Source organism: Aulonocara sp. 'chitande type north' Nkhata Bay, linkage group LG8 (genome assembly GCF_057382095.1).
Source record: "Aulonocara sp. 'chitande type north' Nkhata Bay isolate Kocher_YH1m ecotype deep benthic linkage group LG8, A_spYH_male_GT1.1, whole genome shotgun sequence".
NCBI classification, from domain to species: Eukaryota; Metazoa; Chordata; class Actinopteri; order Cichliformes; family Cichlidae; genus Aulonocara; species Aulonocara sp. 'chitande type north' Nkhata Bay.
The window spans coordinates 21451752-21468821 of record NC_141351.1 but is presented as its reverse complement, the minus strand read 5'-3'; the positions used below and the strand labels follow the sequence as shown (position 1 = coordinate 21468821).

Sequence of the window (17070 nt, the reverse complement as noted above, 5' to 3'; positions counted from 1 at the left end):
AAAAGGAAGGCATTCCAACAACCACAAAGCAACAGAGACCCCCCCTCTCCTTCTCGTGTCCCCTCACCCCCTGCTGGTACAGCACCCCTCCCCCTAAACTTTCTCTCTCTTTCTTGCACACACACATATTCACAAACATTTTACAGACCCCATCTGGCCACATTCCAACCCATTCTCCAGGAACCCTTCTCATTTTAGCTTCAACATGAGCAGAAACCCCCTTCTCATTTAGCCACAAACTCACCTCCTGCTTTAAAGCACTTCATTCAGCCACAAGTCCAGTTTGGAGGATTTTGCCCTGAACTAACTTTTCCTCGACTTGTAACCTCCCTTTAGCTCTCTGTCGCTCTCTCCTGCACACACTGTCTATCTTTCTTTCACAGCCCAGCACTCACACAAACAGATCGGCTTTCTCCCGCCTACCCACTCCAGGATTATCCAGTGTGTGTGTGTGTGAGTGTGTGTGTGTGTGTTTCCGAACAGACACCTAGAGCTCACTGCAAGACAGAAATAGTAAGTGGGTGTGTGACTTAGACTTAGCCGTCTAACACTGAAACTGGATGTACACATAGAGTGGAATGCACAAACTCTGTTTTCCTTAACTTCCAGTTCTCAATCTTGTGATTTCTATTCGTGCACTGGTTTGTTTACATATCATATTGTATGTCTCTTTAATTTCCAAAGCACGGCTGACTCTGTCTGCCCCCCCCCCCTTTTTTTTTATCTCTCTTGCTTCTCCATGTAAATTCTTTGGTGTCAGTCACAAATGACCTCACTCATTCAGCTGCTTTGCATGTCAGAAAGTTGTAACTTTGCCACGTCTTTCCTGAATCAGATATTATGCAAATATCTAATAAAGAACTGGAACTTGCAGCTTGGTAGAAAATTGAAAAGCCATTCCAAGTCCAGCAAAATGTGCTGATAATAATGCAGAGGTTCTAGACTGCAGTATGGGCAGAGTGAGCTTTGGTGACTAAAAGCAACCTTCGCCAAATTTAGCTTAAGATTCTAACAATGTGACTTCTGCCACAACCCACATGAAAACAAAGGATGAAGCAATGCAGATTATACCGGTTGGCACTGACACCGAAGCATCTAGAGACACGAGGGAAATACAGGCATGTATTTATCTGTGCAACAAACCGATGTTGTACATTGTCATGGATAATGTGGATAATGCAAATTCTTCACTTGTATACACACTTTTTTAGATTCTAGTCAACAAAACCAATACTCAGTGTATCTGCAGTAGTTGCAATTCAACATGTTATTTTCATGAACATGTTTTCTTTCTACATTATCCCATTATTTTTCAAAGTATTCTGCTGACATGCCTGTTTGCACTTCTATGGACTGCACTGTTAATTTTCAAAAGGACAGTGTACTGTTTTAAAAACATTATCTTTTTTATTTTACCTCCAACCTTCCTGTCTTTTTTTGTAAGTGTTATATTATCCACAAGGCTGACAGTCAATGTTCTGGCTAGAGCCTGATGGATTTTTAAGATCAATACTGACACAGATTTTATCATATCATTTTGTAAAAGCCAGTATTCTGATATATCAGCCCTTTTTTTATTCAGCTACAAAACATAAACAGGTATTGCTCTGTTATATGTAAATTAATTGAAGGGTGTTTCTCCAGTCTTTACTTTTTAAATGTTCATTTATCAGCTAGTTTAAATGTTGGTACAGAAAGACTGTTAAATAGCTAATGCTGGCCAATAACACCGGCCCACTGATACACCAACGCCTGATTCTTGAACCTCCAAATTAATTCAATTTCAAATTTGCATTTTCTGCCCGTAATAGATGTGGAAGGGTTCATTTGAGGTAACATTTAGGCAGTAAACAGAATCTGACTTTGGAAAATCACTAGAGACTGTTTTCAAACTTTAGGGCCCTTGGCTATTAAGAAAAGCATCAAGTTTCTGTAATGCATTTTAAAGCCAAGAAGCAAATCTGTTCATGCTGACCATTTATGTGCCACATGTCCAAACACTTTCTATCTAAGGCTGTATTAAAAACTTGAAGCCCCCAGATAATTAAATATCGAGGGTTAGTGAACGTGCCGGAGGCGCACACAGAACTTTCCAAAACCACAAAAACACCTTTCACATAGTGGCTTTCACCCATATTGAAAAGTTGATAACAACTTTATGGTAACCACCTAACAAGACTACCCAATTTTAAAAACAAAACAAGTATATTTAAAAACAGCTGAAAAGCTACTTCTTGTTTGTTGGTTCCAGCTGTTTATGTAAGTTTTCTTTTGAGTTTATTACATACTTATTACATATATAGAAGTACTAGAAAGCCACAGTCTGTTTGCAAGCTTCTCCAAAGCATGAGAGCTGCACACACACTTGTAGCTCACTTCAGGGGCGATTTATAACCTGCAGTTTGGTAAAAGTTTGATTCTTTTTTTTCTAAAGTTTACTAAAGACTGCTTGGATGGCTTCCCATAATTACTTGTTATAGCCTTCTCAAATTCTCAAAGGTACTATAAAGAAAACAGCTGTAAAGGAAACTCTGATCTCATGAGTTTTAGTACCTAAAAACTCGGAAACACTGACTCTTTCTGTTACTGTTCTGGGAACATTTGAGTGAAACTGGGAGGAGATCAATAATGCAAGTGACTCATCACAATGACAGAATGCCATCCCCTGAATACAGTGATAACACCAGCATTGTTGGGCAGCCCATGTCTGAAAGAAGGTTCTTATTTGCAGCCTATTAATCAGTTCTATTACATAAATGAACAGGTTGTCCTCCTTAAATGACAGGTTGCTATATTTAGCTATATTTACAATGTGAATCGGCAAAACTTCAGACAGGAATAAAGGGCCAAAGATGGAAAAAAGACATTAAAATCAGTCACTACATTGGTTATTGGTCATAAACTGAATACCGACATGCCGTGTGTATGTTTTACCCTTTAAATCCTTTAACCAACTTTAACTGACTTTACTGGTCTGGAAAATCTCTCACGAAGGCAAAGTTTACAAATTGCACAGGGGTCTCCTGATTTAGATCATGGATTGAGTGTGTTACTGGAGATGTTAAACACCATTCCTCCACTGGTATGCGAGCTTGAGAGTGTATATTTGTGCGCGTTGAGTTGCCCTCGTTATATTTTTAGATCAAAAATTAAACACGGACACACTGCTGAAGCTCTACAATCAAAACAAGCACTGCACAAAGTCAGCGTGAAGGCAAGTCATGCACATATGCATGAAATCTTTTTTTTTTTTTAATACCAACAAAATCACACACAGTGTTTAGTTGCATCAGTTCAGCTGTGCCAGTTCACGCTGGGTATTAGAGTTAGTTACAACAAGATCACTTTCGTTTGACTTACAGGAATAGCTGATGCAGATATTTCCAACATCCATTTCTGTTTAAACACAAGCAGAATCACATTTGACCATTTCTGTCTACATTTGGAAACACACAGTGTAAAAGATGGACCTAGCTTCCAGCTCTCAAAAGAGGAAACTATTTCATGACCAGTAGGGGGATGACTCTTTTCCTTGAAAAAAACACTTTTGGTTATACAAGTCTGCAGAGGTTTGCTGTGTAACATCATGTGCACCTTTCTCAAAACTTGTCCGTCCTAAAAACATGTGCATTTCCAGACTGGTTGGCAAGGGGTTCCTGGGGTTCCTGGTTGTAGCTAGGTGAAATCAGTCTCAAAGACTGGCGCAATGACAATGTTCTTGCAATTGCTTTCATTTCTAGTATATTGCCAAAGTCGTCTGTAGTTTGCACGGAAGATGCCAACTCGTCTGCATACACTTTGTAGTAAAACTTGACGGTCTCCGTTTTTTGCTTGTGGAGTTTCACTACCATCTGAAGAGTAGCTGAGTGTCTGCAGAGAAGTTGGTGTCCTCCAAATAATCTATGGACAACCTTGGCAATCTGCAAGCAACCAAAGCAATCCCAACAAGGTTTTTGGCATCCGTTCAGGAAATGCACATTTTTTCCTCTCACAACCAGTGGTTTCAGACTGGTCTCACACTAACTTACACTGTCACCAGGAGTATTACACATCAAAAATGGCAGAAAATTTAGTATCACATGGTTAGCAGGCACATGTCTGTAAAAACTAAACAGGAAAATTGCCCTTAGCTCCCTTACTTTGGACCTCGGTATTATGTAATAAACTAATTTGCTAGTTTTTGGGACAAAGTAAATGAAAGATGTAGTTCATTATGTAAATTATGGTCATTATTAAGAGGAGGATTAACTAGGGTATGCTCACTGGGTAGTGACTTGTCAATCTCAAGTCAGAGCCACACTTTACTTGTCACATCCTATTTCAAAAAGCTAGAAGGCGGAGGCGAGATTTGTGTATGATCACATTACTCCAGCCTTCGTTTTTATCAGTTGCCATCTCATCTCTTTTTTTTTATCCTATTTTCCCTCAAAAAATTCAAATTTCTAATGCAAACTTGGACCAGTAAAACTCAGTAAAACTCACTGTGAGGTCACCAGAATATCGAGACATAGAGCTATACTGTATTTACATTTCATTAAGTACACTGTATTTGACATCAGCAGAGGTTTTCTAGTAATTTTGTGATATATTCACACTACTGCAGGAAAGTGAACTGTTAAAAGTAGATTACATTTCTGCAAGCTCATATTTATCCACTGTAAACTACAGAAACCATGAAGCGTGTGACAAGCTAAAAATGAAAGCCTATCATTGGGAAAACACCACAGGGGGGAGGACGAGCCAAGCTCCCCCCCTAAAAAAAAAAAAAAAAGAAATCTACTGATCATTAATTCCCTGTCTGTTTGTCATTGGGCACTGGTGGTCAAGAGCTCAAGTTCAGATCCTTTTGAGCCATACAGGAGTCTAAAAAAAGAGTAGAAAAGAGTAAACACACACACACACTGCAGCAGCTGTTTCAGTGTGTTTGCTTTGGCCTGAACGTGTGAAACTACAATGAAAGCATCACTGACAAGCCCACGAAGACAAAGGATCAAGTGTATGTGTATTCTACTCCGCGGTGTGAAAAGAAATCTGTTACACACTTCCCGACGCTCCATATCCAGACAGTTGGCATGGCAACCGGCAGAAAGGCATATCCCCTGCATTTGGTTGCACAAAAGTACAGGAGGTTTCACAAAAATGCAGTGTGTGCGTGTGGAAGGGGGAAGGCAGCAGGGGAAAGTACTCAAGTACAGCGTGGTGTCTCACACATGCATGAATGAAGAACAAAAGTTTTGGAAAAATACTTGGGAAAACAATGAAGAAGAGAGTAGTGCCATTTTAAAGCCATGCCAAAGTTAGTGATTCTCAGTAATTGAAAACACTGCTTCTAGTGTCACGTCAATAAATCACCCTCATCACATCATAAGTTTAAGACATCCACAGTGCTGTGACTTCACTATATTCACAATAAAACAAACATAATTTTTTTCTAATATGGTTGACATCGGAGCTTTTTGCTAGCAACCAGATATATGAAATACTCCAAAAATCAATCTGGAGGAGGTAAAAACATGGCACATTAATACAACTAATTGATGATTATTTTAAAAAAAATTCTGTCTTGTTACCTGCTTAACCTTAACGAAATATAGTAGCCTGAAACTGACATTACGAGACAAAACATGTTAAACATGTAAGCATAGATGAGTGTTTTGTGGCACTTTTTTTGCCAATTCTATTGCTAGTATCCACCTCTATCTCCTTCAAGGTTAATTTGATTTCAAGTGCATCCCATCATATTGCAACTTTTAGACATTTATTAGTCTTTTGCAAGCAGACATAAATGACAAAGACACCTTTGTGCATTTTGACAGACAAATAAAGGTGCTTTGGTGAAAAAAAGATCTGCAGTATCGAAACATTTTTCCTCAATTAGCATTATTAATCTGTAGCATAATATAGGCTGTTTTACATGTGAGTTATTATTTATTTTGAATGAATCGTGATTCCACTGTGACACAAGAAAAGCAAGAGACTGGAAATAGTTAGAACAAATGAATGACGCGTTAGAGAAGGGTTGTAAAAGGAAATGCTTTAAAGAACAAAAAATGTAGAAAGATTAAAAAAATAAAATACCTTCTTCCACATCAGAAAAATAGTCCTCTGTGATCATTTCGGGGATATTGGCTTTATACACTGTGTGTTTGAATGAAGGAAAGACAAAAAAAGAACCAAAAATAGATGGAGAAATCATATTCACATCAAAATCATAGGAAAAGGAAGAACTGAAAATAAACGTGATTATTATTATTAAATGTTTTAGTTCCATTTGTTACATTGAAAATATCAAAATAAAGTTTCCAATCATGCACACGATTGTATGTCAAGTCACAATTTGGACTCAAATTTAGAAGTTAGAGTTATAGTTGAGATATGAAACTCATAGATTTTAGATAGTAACCTGAAATTTTGACTTAGTAATGGAAAAAATATGTGTTGCTTTGGGGGGGTTACAGTGGCGGAAACAAACCTTTCAATTATCAAATAAAAAATAAACAAATAAACATACTGGTTGAAGAACAACAGCAGGTTTTTTCTTCTGAATTACTCAGAAGAAGTAGAAGCAACACAAAATCTTTCATTGACAATAAAAAAAAAATAGAGGGAAATCTAACAATGACAGTACAGTGCTGAAATATTCACTTATTCCAGCCACAAAAGCAAATGTGACCCAAGCTGATATTTTAAAGAATTTGTCTCTCTTCAGGTTGCAAAGACAAGTCTTGCCTTGATATTTATACATCAATAGAATTACTTTAAAAATGCTGATAAGCAAAACTTTACCTTCATCATCGGACATGTCCAGCACCTCGTTCATGGTCTCGGGGACATTCATTTTGTGCTTCTCGATTACAGTCTGTTGAACAGAAACACACTCTTAATATCATGACAGTAACTTTACCAAAGTACACGTAATCCAGATTTCTATCCCAGTACAACAGCATCTCTATTCCTGCACTGTTTACTGTGACAATGTTCCAGTAACTTTGCATTTCTATGTTTATGTAGGTCTTTTCTTTCATGTTATTTTTTTAATGTAGCAATACAAACTTATGTGCGCAAATAATAATTCAAAATGTTCTAGAAAGCCTTTGACAGTAGCTTTTATATAGATATATTTTTTTATGTCTGTGAAGGCTCTCAGTCATCCAGGTCATCGTAGTCTATGGAGCTTGGAAAGAAAAGCGTCTGGACTTCTTAAAGAGCTTCTTTAAGTTCTTATAGAACTTAAAGAAGTCCAGACGCTTTTCTTTCCAAGCTCCATAGAATTAAGTTTTTTAAACACTATCTTAGGCCAGTGCCTTCAATGCTTCTGTTTTTGTGAAGTAACTGCCTGTTACTTCACTGTTAATGCCCGAGGCATTTCAAGATAGCTGCTAAGCGGCAGGAACTGCCTCTAGGATTCAGATTTAAGTATAACTACTACTAAGTTTAAGTATAACTGTATCTATACAGTTAGATACAAGTAAACCATTGAGAAGCCATATTAAACCATACATCACATTTGAATACTCTTTTAAACACATACACACCTGAGTGGTCAGAGTCTCCTCTGTGACCACCTTGAGCGTGTCCACAACAGAGATATAGCCGAGCCTCCTTGCAATGGACAGAGCGCTGTTTCCATTCTGGACAAGTAATAAAAATGATGAGAATTGGTGTTGAAACTAAAAATAAATGAATAAATATTTCAGATTTCTGAGCGTACTGACATTAGTGAGTTCATTGGGCGATGCTCCATGGTGTAACAGCAAGTTGATGATGTGTGTGTGTCCCTGCTGTGCAGCCTGATGGAGAGGTGTGTAGCCGTTCTGCGGGGGAGGGATGAGAGAGAGCATTAGAAGATGTTCACAGAGACAGAAAATCAGTGACGTATGGTGAATATACACGAAAATAACAGTTACCTTTGTCTTGGCGTTGACCTTCGCCTGATTTTTCAGCAGAAAGTTAACCATCTTCACGTTGCCATAGTGACAGGCCACATGAAGTGGAGTGTATCCAAGCTGATGAAAAAGAAATGTAACTTCTGTTAGCACCACTGTGGCTACAATAAGGCATGTATTCATACACTGAAGCCAAAAGGCAGGGAGAGCAGGTGCAAGACCCCCCTAAATGACAACAGATACGACACTCAAATCAAAAATACCACATATGACATAAGATGGAAAACTTGGGGTAGAGGTGGGTTGGAAAGAGGCTTGCAGAGGTAGCAGCAGATGAGCTGTAGGCTGATTGTGGCCTATGTGAATTAACAGTCTTCCCAAGTCCCTTTATAAAACAATAAGACCACATGAGAAACTGGTGAGGATAACTGATTTCTGTATGGCCTATGAGGATTTTTGCCCTGTGACAACTTAATGTTCAGACTGCTTCAGCACCCACACTTTGAGACAAGAGCTCATTTATTTTGTCTGAAAATTAAGCTGAGTGTAAACTGTGAACATTTAAGCAGCTGCACGTGAAACATGTCCAATGCAAACCAAAACAGTTGTTCTGCCGTGCAGTTTGAAGTTGACACTCTAACACTGTTTCATAAGATCTGAAATTCAAGTTGACTGTCTCACAAAGTAAAAGCTATATTTCCAAAATAAAGGCAAATGGAAGCGAGAGAGGAAAAATAGGCAAAATTCAATGTCTGAATTCCTACAAAGAAGGAAATTTAGTTAATTTGCAGCAGCAGAAGCTTTGTTTGTATGATGCGTCCTCCAGCTGTTGCCATTTCCGAGCCAAGGAGGTCATGACATGGAAACACATAGCAGAGGTATTCCAGCTGTGATCAGCATAGCCCGCAATTACCAATCTTATATTTATAAAACAACAATATTAGACAGGGTGGACTGCAATTAACTTTAAAGACTGCTGAAATCCCACAGTGCTTATGCGCCTTTAAGGGCAGCTATAAAAGAACGATATCGTTTATTTTTGTGTGAGTTCTGTAAAAGACTCAAAGGCTGGACATGATTCAGCAGCTGTTAATGTCTAAATAAGTTCTGGCAGGACTTTTTGCGCTTCTTGATGGCATTTTAAAATCATGTCTTTTTAAAAATTACAAGGCATGTGTTTAATTATTCAATTATCCTATTAAAACTAGAAATGTGTCACTTTTGTGGGAACCTGCCTTGTCAAAAATACAAAAAGTGAGAGCACTGGCACAGACCAAAGCCCAAACCCCAAATGATACTTAATTTACAGCGGTGAAGTGGCAAGATACGCAAATCCACTTTGCAAATGCCTTAATAACTTTAATCCAAAGACATGAGGAGGCTATCATTACCTTGGTCTCTGGATCTATGAAGGCTCCTTGGTTGCACAAGACCTCAGCAACATTGACTTTATCCTCCTGGGCAGCCAGGTGAAGTGGAGTCAAACCAGACTGAAGGTACAGAAACAAAGAAATAGAGAAATACAGTCAAATACACAAATGACAGAAGAGTGCTGAACACAGTAGTTTGACTGAGACAGCTTGAAATGAAGCCGTTTAAGACACAATGACAGGTTTGCACATCACGGTAATGAAGCACAAATGACAGAAAAATGACAAAAGAAATAACCATCAGAATAACAGAGTTCTGGATAAACAAATATTATTTGTGTAAGTAAAATCAAGGCCCTGCCTGTTTGATACGTGTCGATGGTACACAGACACAAATACACTGCAAACATTAATCTTCTGTCATTGCATGTCAGCCAGAGATCTACACACTAATAAAGGGAAAACACCTTATTGCCCATGTGAATAGGAGCGTCCCGAGCCAGCAGCAGCGTCACAATGTCCACGTTTCCTTCCTGCGCTGCAAGGTGCAGGGGAGTGATGCCCTGCCGCGTTACAGAGTTGGTAGAGGCGCTGTATTCCAGTAAGGTGGTCGTTATCTCCATCTGATTCTTCTTAGCTGCAATATGTAGTGGAGTGTAACCATTCTGGAAAGCAGAGAACGGGAAAATTTACCGTTTTTCTTTTATAATTGAGCTAAGTCACATTTTGTCTTTGCAGAAGACAAAAACTCTGTAACCCTAACCCTGGTTCAATGTTCCACAGAATTAATGTAGCACTCTTGACCCTTCATGATGCTGGCTGGTAATTGTAATAATTACAATGCTAACTGTACAAGAAAAAAGATGACGGGGGGGAGACAAAAAAGGAGACTGAGAATCTTATTTATTTCCTTCTTCCAAACTGAAGAGAAAGTAGCATGTATATATACCAGAGGAAAAAGGAACCACTTGTATTGATCCTTGTTCTTATGCAGCAAGGAAACTGGGCATGAGTGATGGATATTCGGTAGTTTTAGAGGATTTGCTTCATTTGTAAAGAAACGTATTTGTAACTTTTGTCTGCAACCAATAAAATTCCCAGTGGAGAGGTTCTCCAGGCCAGCACGGTTGGCAGAAGCCAAGCTGGAGATGCTATATGCTTCTAAATATCTACCTAGTGGTGAAGAGCAATATTTTTAAGCTTCATTTATGTCCCGAACCTGAAGATATTTGCCTTAAAGGATTAAAAAATGCATCCCTTCAGTGTTCTACCAGAAAATATTGGACTCTTGTTGACTTCAGCAGGAGCTCTACCAAAATATATGATGATAGCGTGGAAGGGCAATCTAATCAGCATGTGGAGCACAGTGTAATTGCATGTAATTGGCCGAATGAATCTAGGTCAGTGTGCTCTCATCCTGAGCCAAAGTGAGGGGTTTTAGTGCATTGTAGGGACATTCAATTTGACCTCCACTGACAGTTTGATTGACTCTTACCTTTGCAGCAGCGTGCGGTGAGGCTCCCTGGTTGAGCAAGAGCAGCGCCACCTTCTGGTTATCATAGTGTGCTGCTACATGCAGTGGAGTTAGTCCACTCTGAACACACATACACAACAATTGTTAGACGGTGATTTATCGTACATGTCGTGGAGAGCAGCTGGAGCAGAGGTGACGTGGAAAGTATTGTGAAAGCTACACCCACGATGACAGCTGAGGCGGTACTGATGTGTGCGACATCAATATAAGTCTCTCTCAGATGCACAAACATGCATTACCTTTCCAGCAGCATCAGGCTGAGCGTTCTTCTGCAGCAGCAGGTTGGCCACCTCGATTTTCCCATATTTTGCTGCGACGTGCAAAGGAGTGAAGCCCTTCTGCAGAAACACAAAGGAACATTACACCTAATTTAATACAGTTACTTCTTCTCCCATGACTCATTTTCTACACATGGCAGCCCAACAGAACCACATGTGTTTAATCATAAAGTAAGCGAGCAATTTTCAGGATTATGTCATGACAACATGGAGAACTGCCCCCTTGGTCCTTAAACACAAATCAGCACAGGGTGGAGAAACTTAGTGCTTGATTTAGATTCTTTAGCTCTGAGGGAACAGATTCAAAAACCATGATCATGATTCAGAAGCGGGCCTGTAGAAGTTTGTATGGAAAGACGGAGGAAGCTAATGGGATGTAGAGATGGGAGTTTAACTGCAACTCGATTAAATTAAACCTCACTGGGATTTGGGACGTATGTGTGCGTCATATGTCTTTTACATTGAGTACAAGTTACTGCAGCTCCAAACAATGTAAGATTTGAAAACCATGTTATGCACATAACCTAAGAAGAAAGTCTTACACTTCTGGTTTTACAATTGCATCACAGTCTTTAAAGCTGTTGTGAATTTAGTGGACTTTCTAATGGGTGGAGCAACTTAAAAACAAAGCGGACATCTGAAACCTGTTGCTAAATTTTCTGATTCATCCAGACATTGCTAAAAATTACCTGGTCTGTCTTTAAAGAGTTAAAAATACGTGGCCATAAAATGCTCTGCTGAAACGTAAATTGATGCTTTTGAAATGAGTAACTGACATGGAAAACTGAGCCAAAAGTCGACAAAGGCTTCTCCAGCAACAGCATTTCATTTTCAGACTCTATGCTCTTACTTTGTCCACAACCTTATTATGACACATCTTTTCCACTGGCAGACTGTCAACTATAACTGGTATTCCACAATCATGTAACTCCACTCAGTCCAAATGTTGCAAAATCCCTGTAGAATTCATGCATTAACATTTTTCAAGCTTTTCCAGGATGAGACAGGACAACCATCATGTTACCAGCTGCAAGGATGCAAATCTAGCTGATCTGCAACAGGATAAAACCTCCTCTCTGTCTTCAGCAGATTGAATTAAAGTTTTTGGACTAGTTTATGAGTATAAGCACATAAGCCATCAGTGTCTGTGTGAGTACTGATTAACTAGTTTGCCTGCACAATATGTTTGTGTGCATCTGTGGGTTTGAATAATAATTTTGTTTATGTGCAAGTTTCATATTTACCTTAGTAGTAATGCCCAGACTAGCTCCATGGTCCAGCAGCGTTGCAGCTATATCTCTGTGCCCCTCCCTGGCGGCTAGGTGTAGGGGGGTGTATCCAGAGTTGGTCGTGGCATCTGAGTATGCTCCGTTCGCCAGGAGCTGCTGCACAATATCTTGCTTACCAAGACGGCTTGAGATGTGCAGAGGAGTCTGGTCATCCTGATAGAAAAATCCAGCAAAAAACACCTTTTATTATTAAAAAGGACCAACATTTGGAGCCATGTTTCTGGACAAGATGCAGCCCACTTAACAAATGTTTTTGGTATCTCCAAACTCCTGTGGAAAATCTCTGGCTCCATCTGCTAATCGCGCCAACTGCATTTTTGTTGTTTTGCAGTGACATTCAAAAAAGAAAAAGAAAAACACATTTGCAACTTAAACAGCAAGACAATGAATTTGCCATAAAGCAAGAGAAAGCAAACAAGGAGACAGATTCACAGCTGAAGCCTCTTCAGTGACCCCTCTTATATTTTCACATTATTTATTTTAAATGGCAGCGTATAAACAGAGTAAATTCAGAATGAGCTTCTGTGCTTCGCGTAACACTTATTCTCCCCTGAAGCCATCCATTGAAAATACTGAAGCATATGTGACACAGACATTTCTCTGATGTAATATATGGGACTGTTTTTGCATTGTATTGGTCTTGAACAATAGCATACGTATGATAATAGAACCAAACTGATACAGGAATTTCATTGAAGAAATATTTGCACAAATATATTGGAATATATCATTTTTAAATTTAATGCAATGTACTTCACAAGCTATTGGGCATTTTAAATGCAACACACTGCTCACCTCCACATCCCCTTAGGAGTAATGTATATTCGACTAAATATGTGATAGACTGCAAACAAAGCATCTGAAGCTGCTCTAGTGAACAAATTATGTTAGAAACTCAACCATTATTATTGGCTCATGCTGGATAACATGCAACATGTTACATATTTGCAGCAGGCTCATATTGGCTAATAATATTATCCAAGGAATATATCAGTTGGGATCTATTGGAAAGAATTTATTTCATCATCATCATATTGTTACAGGTACAGGGAACCCTATTACTTTTCATAGCAGTGCAGGACAGGGACATGAATAACTTATTAGAAGTCACATTATTTGTCCTGTGAGCTCCAGGAGGTTGTTCTTTGTGTACAGGCTCTGATCAGCTGACCTGTGTTGTTGCTGCTGGCTCTGCTGGAGGTTTTTTTGCTCTTTTTGGATTTACTAAACTGAATTCTACTACATGAGCAGATGTGGTATGCGCTAATATGGCTGCTTTCCATCTGCTGGCCAGTTTAAAGGTGGATTTTGGGAACTGATGACTTCTCCTTTTGACTTAAGCTCACAGTGACCACAGATACCACAGTCTTTTCTACACCAGTCCAGCACAGTCCATTACTGTAAACTGAACCACAATGCTGGAAATCACCCAGTTCAACATGCACTTACTGCCTGTGATTCTCACAAAACCTTATTATCTTTCAATATATTGTATAAGACATTTCCCAGTAAATAACCAGATAACTTTAGCAACACATTTGCTGAGTCAAAGTCACACTCACATAATAGCAACTCTGTTTATCATGACTGCTCTTTTGTAGCTCTGAGTAGATTGTAGATCCTTGCGAATAACAGCCTCGTGTAACTAGAATTTTTACTCCTATTTGTATCCAAAAAATGCATAAAAGGACAAACAAGAAAAATGATTTATGAAGAGTGTGCAGGTGAAGCATAAGGCAACATTATTTTCTAATTTGTTGAGTATTGCAGCTGCTTACATAAAAGAACTGCAACACATAAAAAACCAGACTCGCTTGATATTATTATGTATGAAATGCACACCAGGTAGCGTTACTTAATAAATTAAGCTGACAGAAAGTTTTTCTGAATAATTTTGACCCATGACTGTAACTTTTCAGTAATTAAACATGTGCAAAGACACATTACATAAGCATACAAACACACACTTGTGCTCACATTTAGTAGCTCTAATGCCCAGGCGCATATAAACACCAGATAATCGTTACTGATTGAGAGTGATGCTCTACCTTGGCCTTGGCGTCGACTCGTGCTCCATTCTGAATCAGATACCGGACCACATTGGACTGTCCCGCCCTCGCTGCCATGTGGAGTGCTGTCTCCCCCCTCTGAAGCACACGCAGAAAACGAGGGATGGATAGTTATTCCAAAGTTTTGAATGTTACTCTTTCTTTGAAAACACCCTCATACAAAAAAACTTCTTTTTGTGAAGACGTACACTGGGAAGGAGTGGCTGACAAAGAGAAAGAGCCAGATAGACCCCCTCGCTCGCTCTCCACACCCAACTCACCATAATGACGTCCCATAATGCTCTGTTACTACGGTAACCTGGCCACAGACACGACGTGGGCGACCAAACACTCGGGGTTGAAGAGTTGACTGTGCACTACTCGTTCCCCTCTTTCTTTCTTCCTCGCTCTTGCCTTTCTCTTTGGCTCAGCTTACTTTTTTCTCCTCTTTTTCTCCTTTCATGTCATCCCAGAGTTAATGGGGTCAGTAGTAAAGTTTGTAGCTCCTACTGAGGAGTGTCGATGGACCAGATGAGAATTAGAGCACATTTCCGTATGAGCAAATTACATTAAATACCTCCTCTCCACCTACGGAGGATTTCTCTGCTGTCTGCACCAATTAAGGTTTAGATTTTGTGGATAAACAGCTAGTGTTAAGTCACTTCCTATGTTTGTATTTCTCTCTCTCTGTGCAATTAGCTGTTTTAGGTATTGTTTCAGATTTTTTAAAGGGTTTCATAGGCTTTGTGCTGCTCTTGAGTTTTGAATCCTTAGTCAAAACATCTGAGTTGGGTGTCTGTTTAGGTTTTTCTAAAGCTATTCTGGTCTTTGAAGGTTTGATTTGTGCGTTTTGTAGGCTGAATTTTGATTCCTGTTGTGATATGTTTTCATTCTAGCAATACTGAGGCTCAGGTTTATTGCACTCTCTGAGCCCTAATTACTGTTTAGAATTTATAAACTTTCTAGTCTTAGTTTTGAGTTCCTTAGTTTAAGTGTCTGTTATGAGTTAGTCATTTCCTGCTGGCGTACTTCCCTCACCATTTCGCTAACTGCTCCTTCCTGTCTCATCTTTCTCTGTTTATGCCTTCATTGTCCAGTCTTCTACTGTGTCTGCCATGTGTACTGATAGTCTTGTCTCTATGTTTAGAGATATTTCCTGTTTTATTTTAAATGTCGGTTTTCTTTCATGTCTTGTGTCACTTTTGCGGCTTTATGTTTTTGACCGTATTGATCGTCTTCACCTGTTTCTCATCCCCAGTCACCCCTCGGTGTATAAATAGTCTTATCTGCATCTTTCCCCGTGTGCCTGTATGGATTTTGATTCTGTTTTTGCCATCTGAGCTCTGAGCTCATCAGCTTTGATAAAAGATTTTATTGTAAAAACAAAGGGGGGCCTAGCAAAAACAAGTTTGGGAACCACTGGTTTAAGCTTTATAAAGTTATGAGCTAATCATATGGTTTGTACAATTTTTGAAGATGCTGAGAACTAAATGAAATGAAGCAAAAAGATCTAAATTTTCATCTGTTATACAGTAAAGAGGAAATATTCAAATATTATGGTTAAAAATATATTATAAGCAAATATATTTCACTTTGCTTTCCCCCCGCCCGCCCACCCAGCACATGGAAGGAAAAGAAAAGGAAAGAATATCCTCTCACGCCCCCTGTCTTATCACACGGTAATGATGATGACGAACTTCCTGAACTCACCACATTGCTTGTGTTTGGTGAAGCCCCGTGGTTGATTAGCTGGTGGACGATGTTTTCATGTCCCATAAAAGCTGCAACGTGGATCGGCGTCAGACCGGACTAGAGATGGAAACGCAAAGAAGAGAGGAAAAGAAAAAAAGTCAATGAATTAAAGAAACACTAAAGAAGCACGAGAACATTTCTGTAGGTCATTAAATGCAAATGTGCAAACTTTTAAGAAAGTCAGTCTGCTATCAATCAACAGAAGACCAACTATTACAGTATTTCTTCTGAAATGTAGTGGATTACAGGTGTAGAGTAGCAGTAGAGGTAGAATTTCCCCACTCCAACAACTAAATTAACAAACTACACAAAAATAATTGATGTCTTAGTGCTTAAATGACACACACACTCCAGACACACTTACCTCTGTGACAGCCTGTATAGACGCTCCATGCTTCAGAAGCAGCTCCATCACCTTAAGTCTGTTTTTCTTGCAGGCAATGTGCAGGGGAGTGAAACCATTCTATGAAAGACAAAAAGAAATAAATAAAAGTATAAAAATAGTCCAAACAGTCTTTGTGTTTGGCTTTGTAGGACTTGCAGACAAATCTGGAACACCGAGTGGAAACTACAGCACAAAGGGGGGACTGTTTTTTCTTTTATCCCCTCTCTTTCTCTCCCTCTGCCTCTTAAAACCCTCTGCTTGCAAACCAGACAAGCATGTGTGGAAATAATCGAGTGGACTGTAAGCTATCAAAAAAAAATAAAAACTCCTCTACACTGAAATAGATACTTTCCTTTACAACTCACTTTTCTCTCTCTCCTCACCCTCCTTCATCCCTCCCCTCCTTTACTCTCCTGACTTTGAGGTTTCAGGCTCAGTCCTATGACTTCATTTTCCTCTCCATGTCCTTTTCCCCATCTTACTTATTCTCTCTGGTTATAAAGTCCCAGTGCTCTAACCACACCCAGA

At 39.2% G+C, this 17070-nt stretch overlaps 1 protein-coding gene across 8 annotated transcripts in view; it reads right to left on the bottom strand.

Annotated features, from left to right (window-relative positions):
* ank3b (ankyrin 3b) overlaps window positions 1-17070 on the bottom strand; it is a 126902-nt gene that overhangs the window by 49965 nt on the left and 59867 nt on the right. For 5 of the 8 annotated variants that reach the window (XM_086304281.1, XM_086304276.1, XM_086304278.1 and 2 more), the window contains exons 12-25: window positions 16522-16620; window positions 16116-16214; window positions 14406-14504; window positions 12313-12510; window positions 11030-11128; window positions 10752-10850; window positions 9724-9921; window positions 9278-9376; window positions 7908-8006; window positions 7716-7814; window positions 7536-7631; window positions 6787-6859; window positions 6079-6138; window positions 3361-3396 (exon numbers count right to left, since the gene is read on the bottom strand). In XM_086304281.1, the coding sequence (XP_086160407.1) occupies window positions 3361-3396; window positions 6079-6138; window positions 6787-6859; window positions 7536-7631; window positions 7716-7814; window positions 7908-8006; window positions 9278-9376; window positions 9724-9921; window positions 10752-10850; window positions 11030-11128; window positions 12313-12510; window positions 14406-14504; window positions 16116-16214; window positions 16522-16620 (1453 nt within the window). The remainder of the gene's footprint in view (window positions 1-3360; window positions 3397-6078; window positions 6139-6786; window positions 6860-7535; window positions 7632-7715; window positions 7815-7907; window positions 8007-9277; window positions 9377-9723; window positions 9922-10751; window positions 10851-11029; window positions 11129-12312; window positions 12511-14405; window positions 14505-16115; window positions 16215-16521; window positions 16621-17070) is intronic. The other 3 variants (XM_086304280.1, XM_086304282.1, XM_086304283.1) reach the window with 2 other exon arrangements.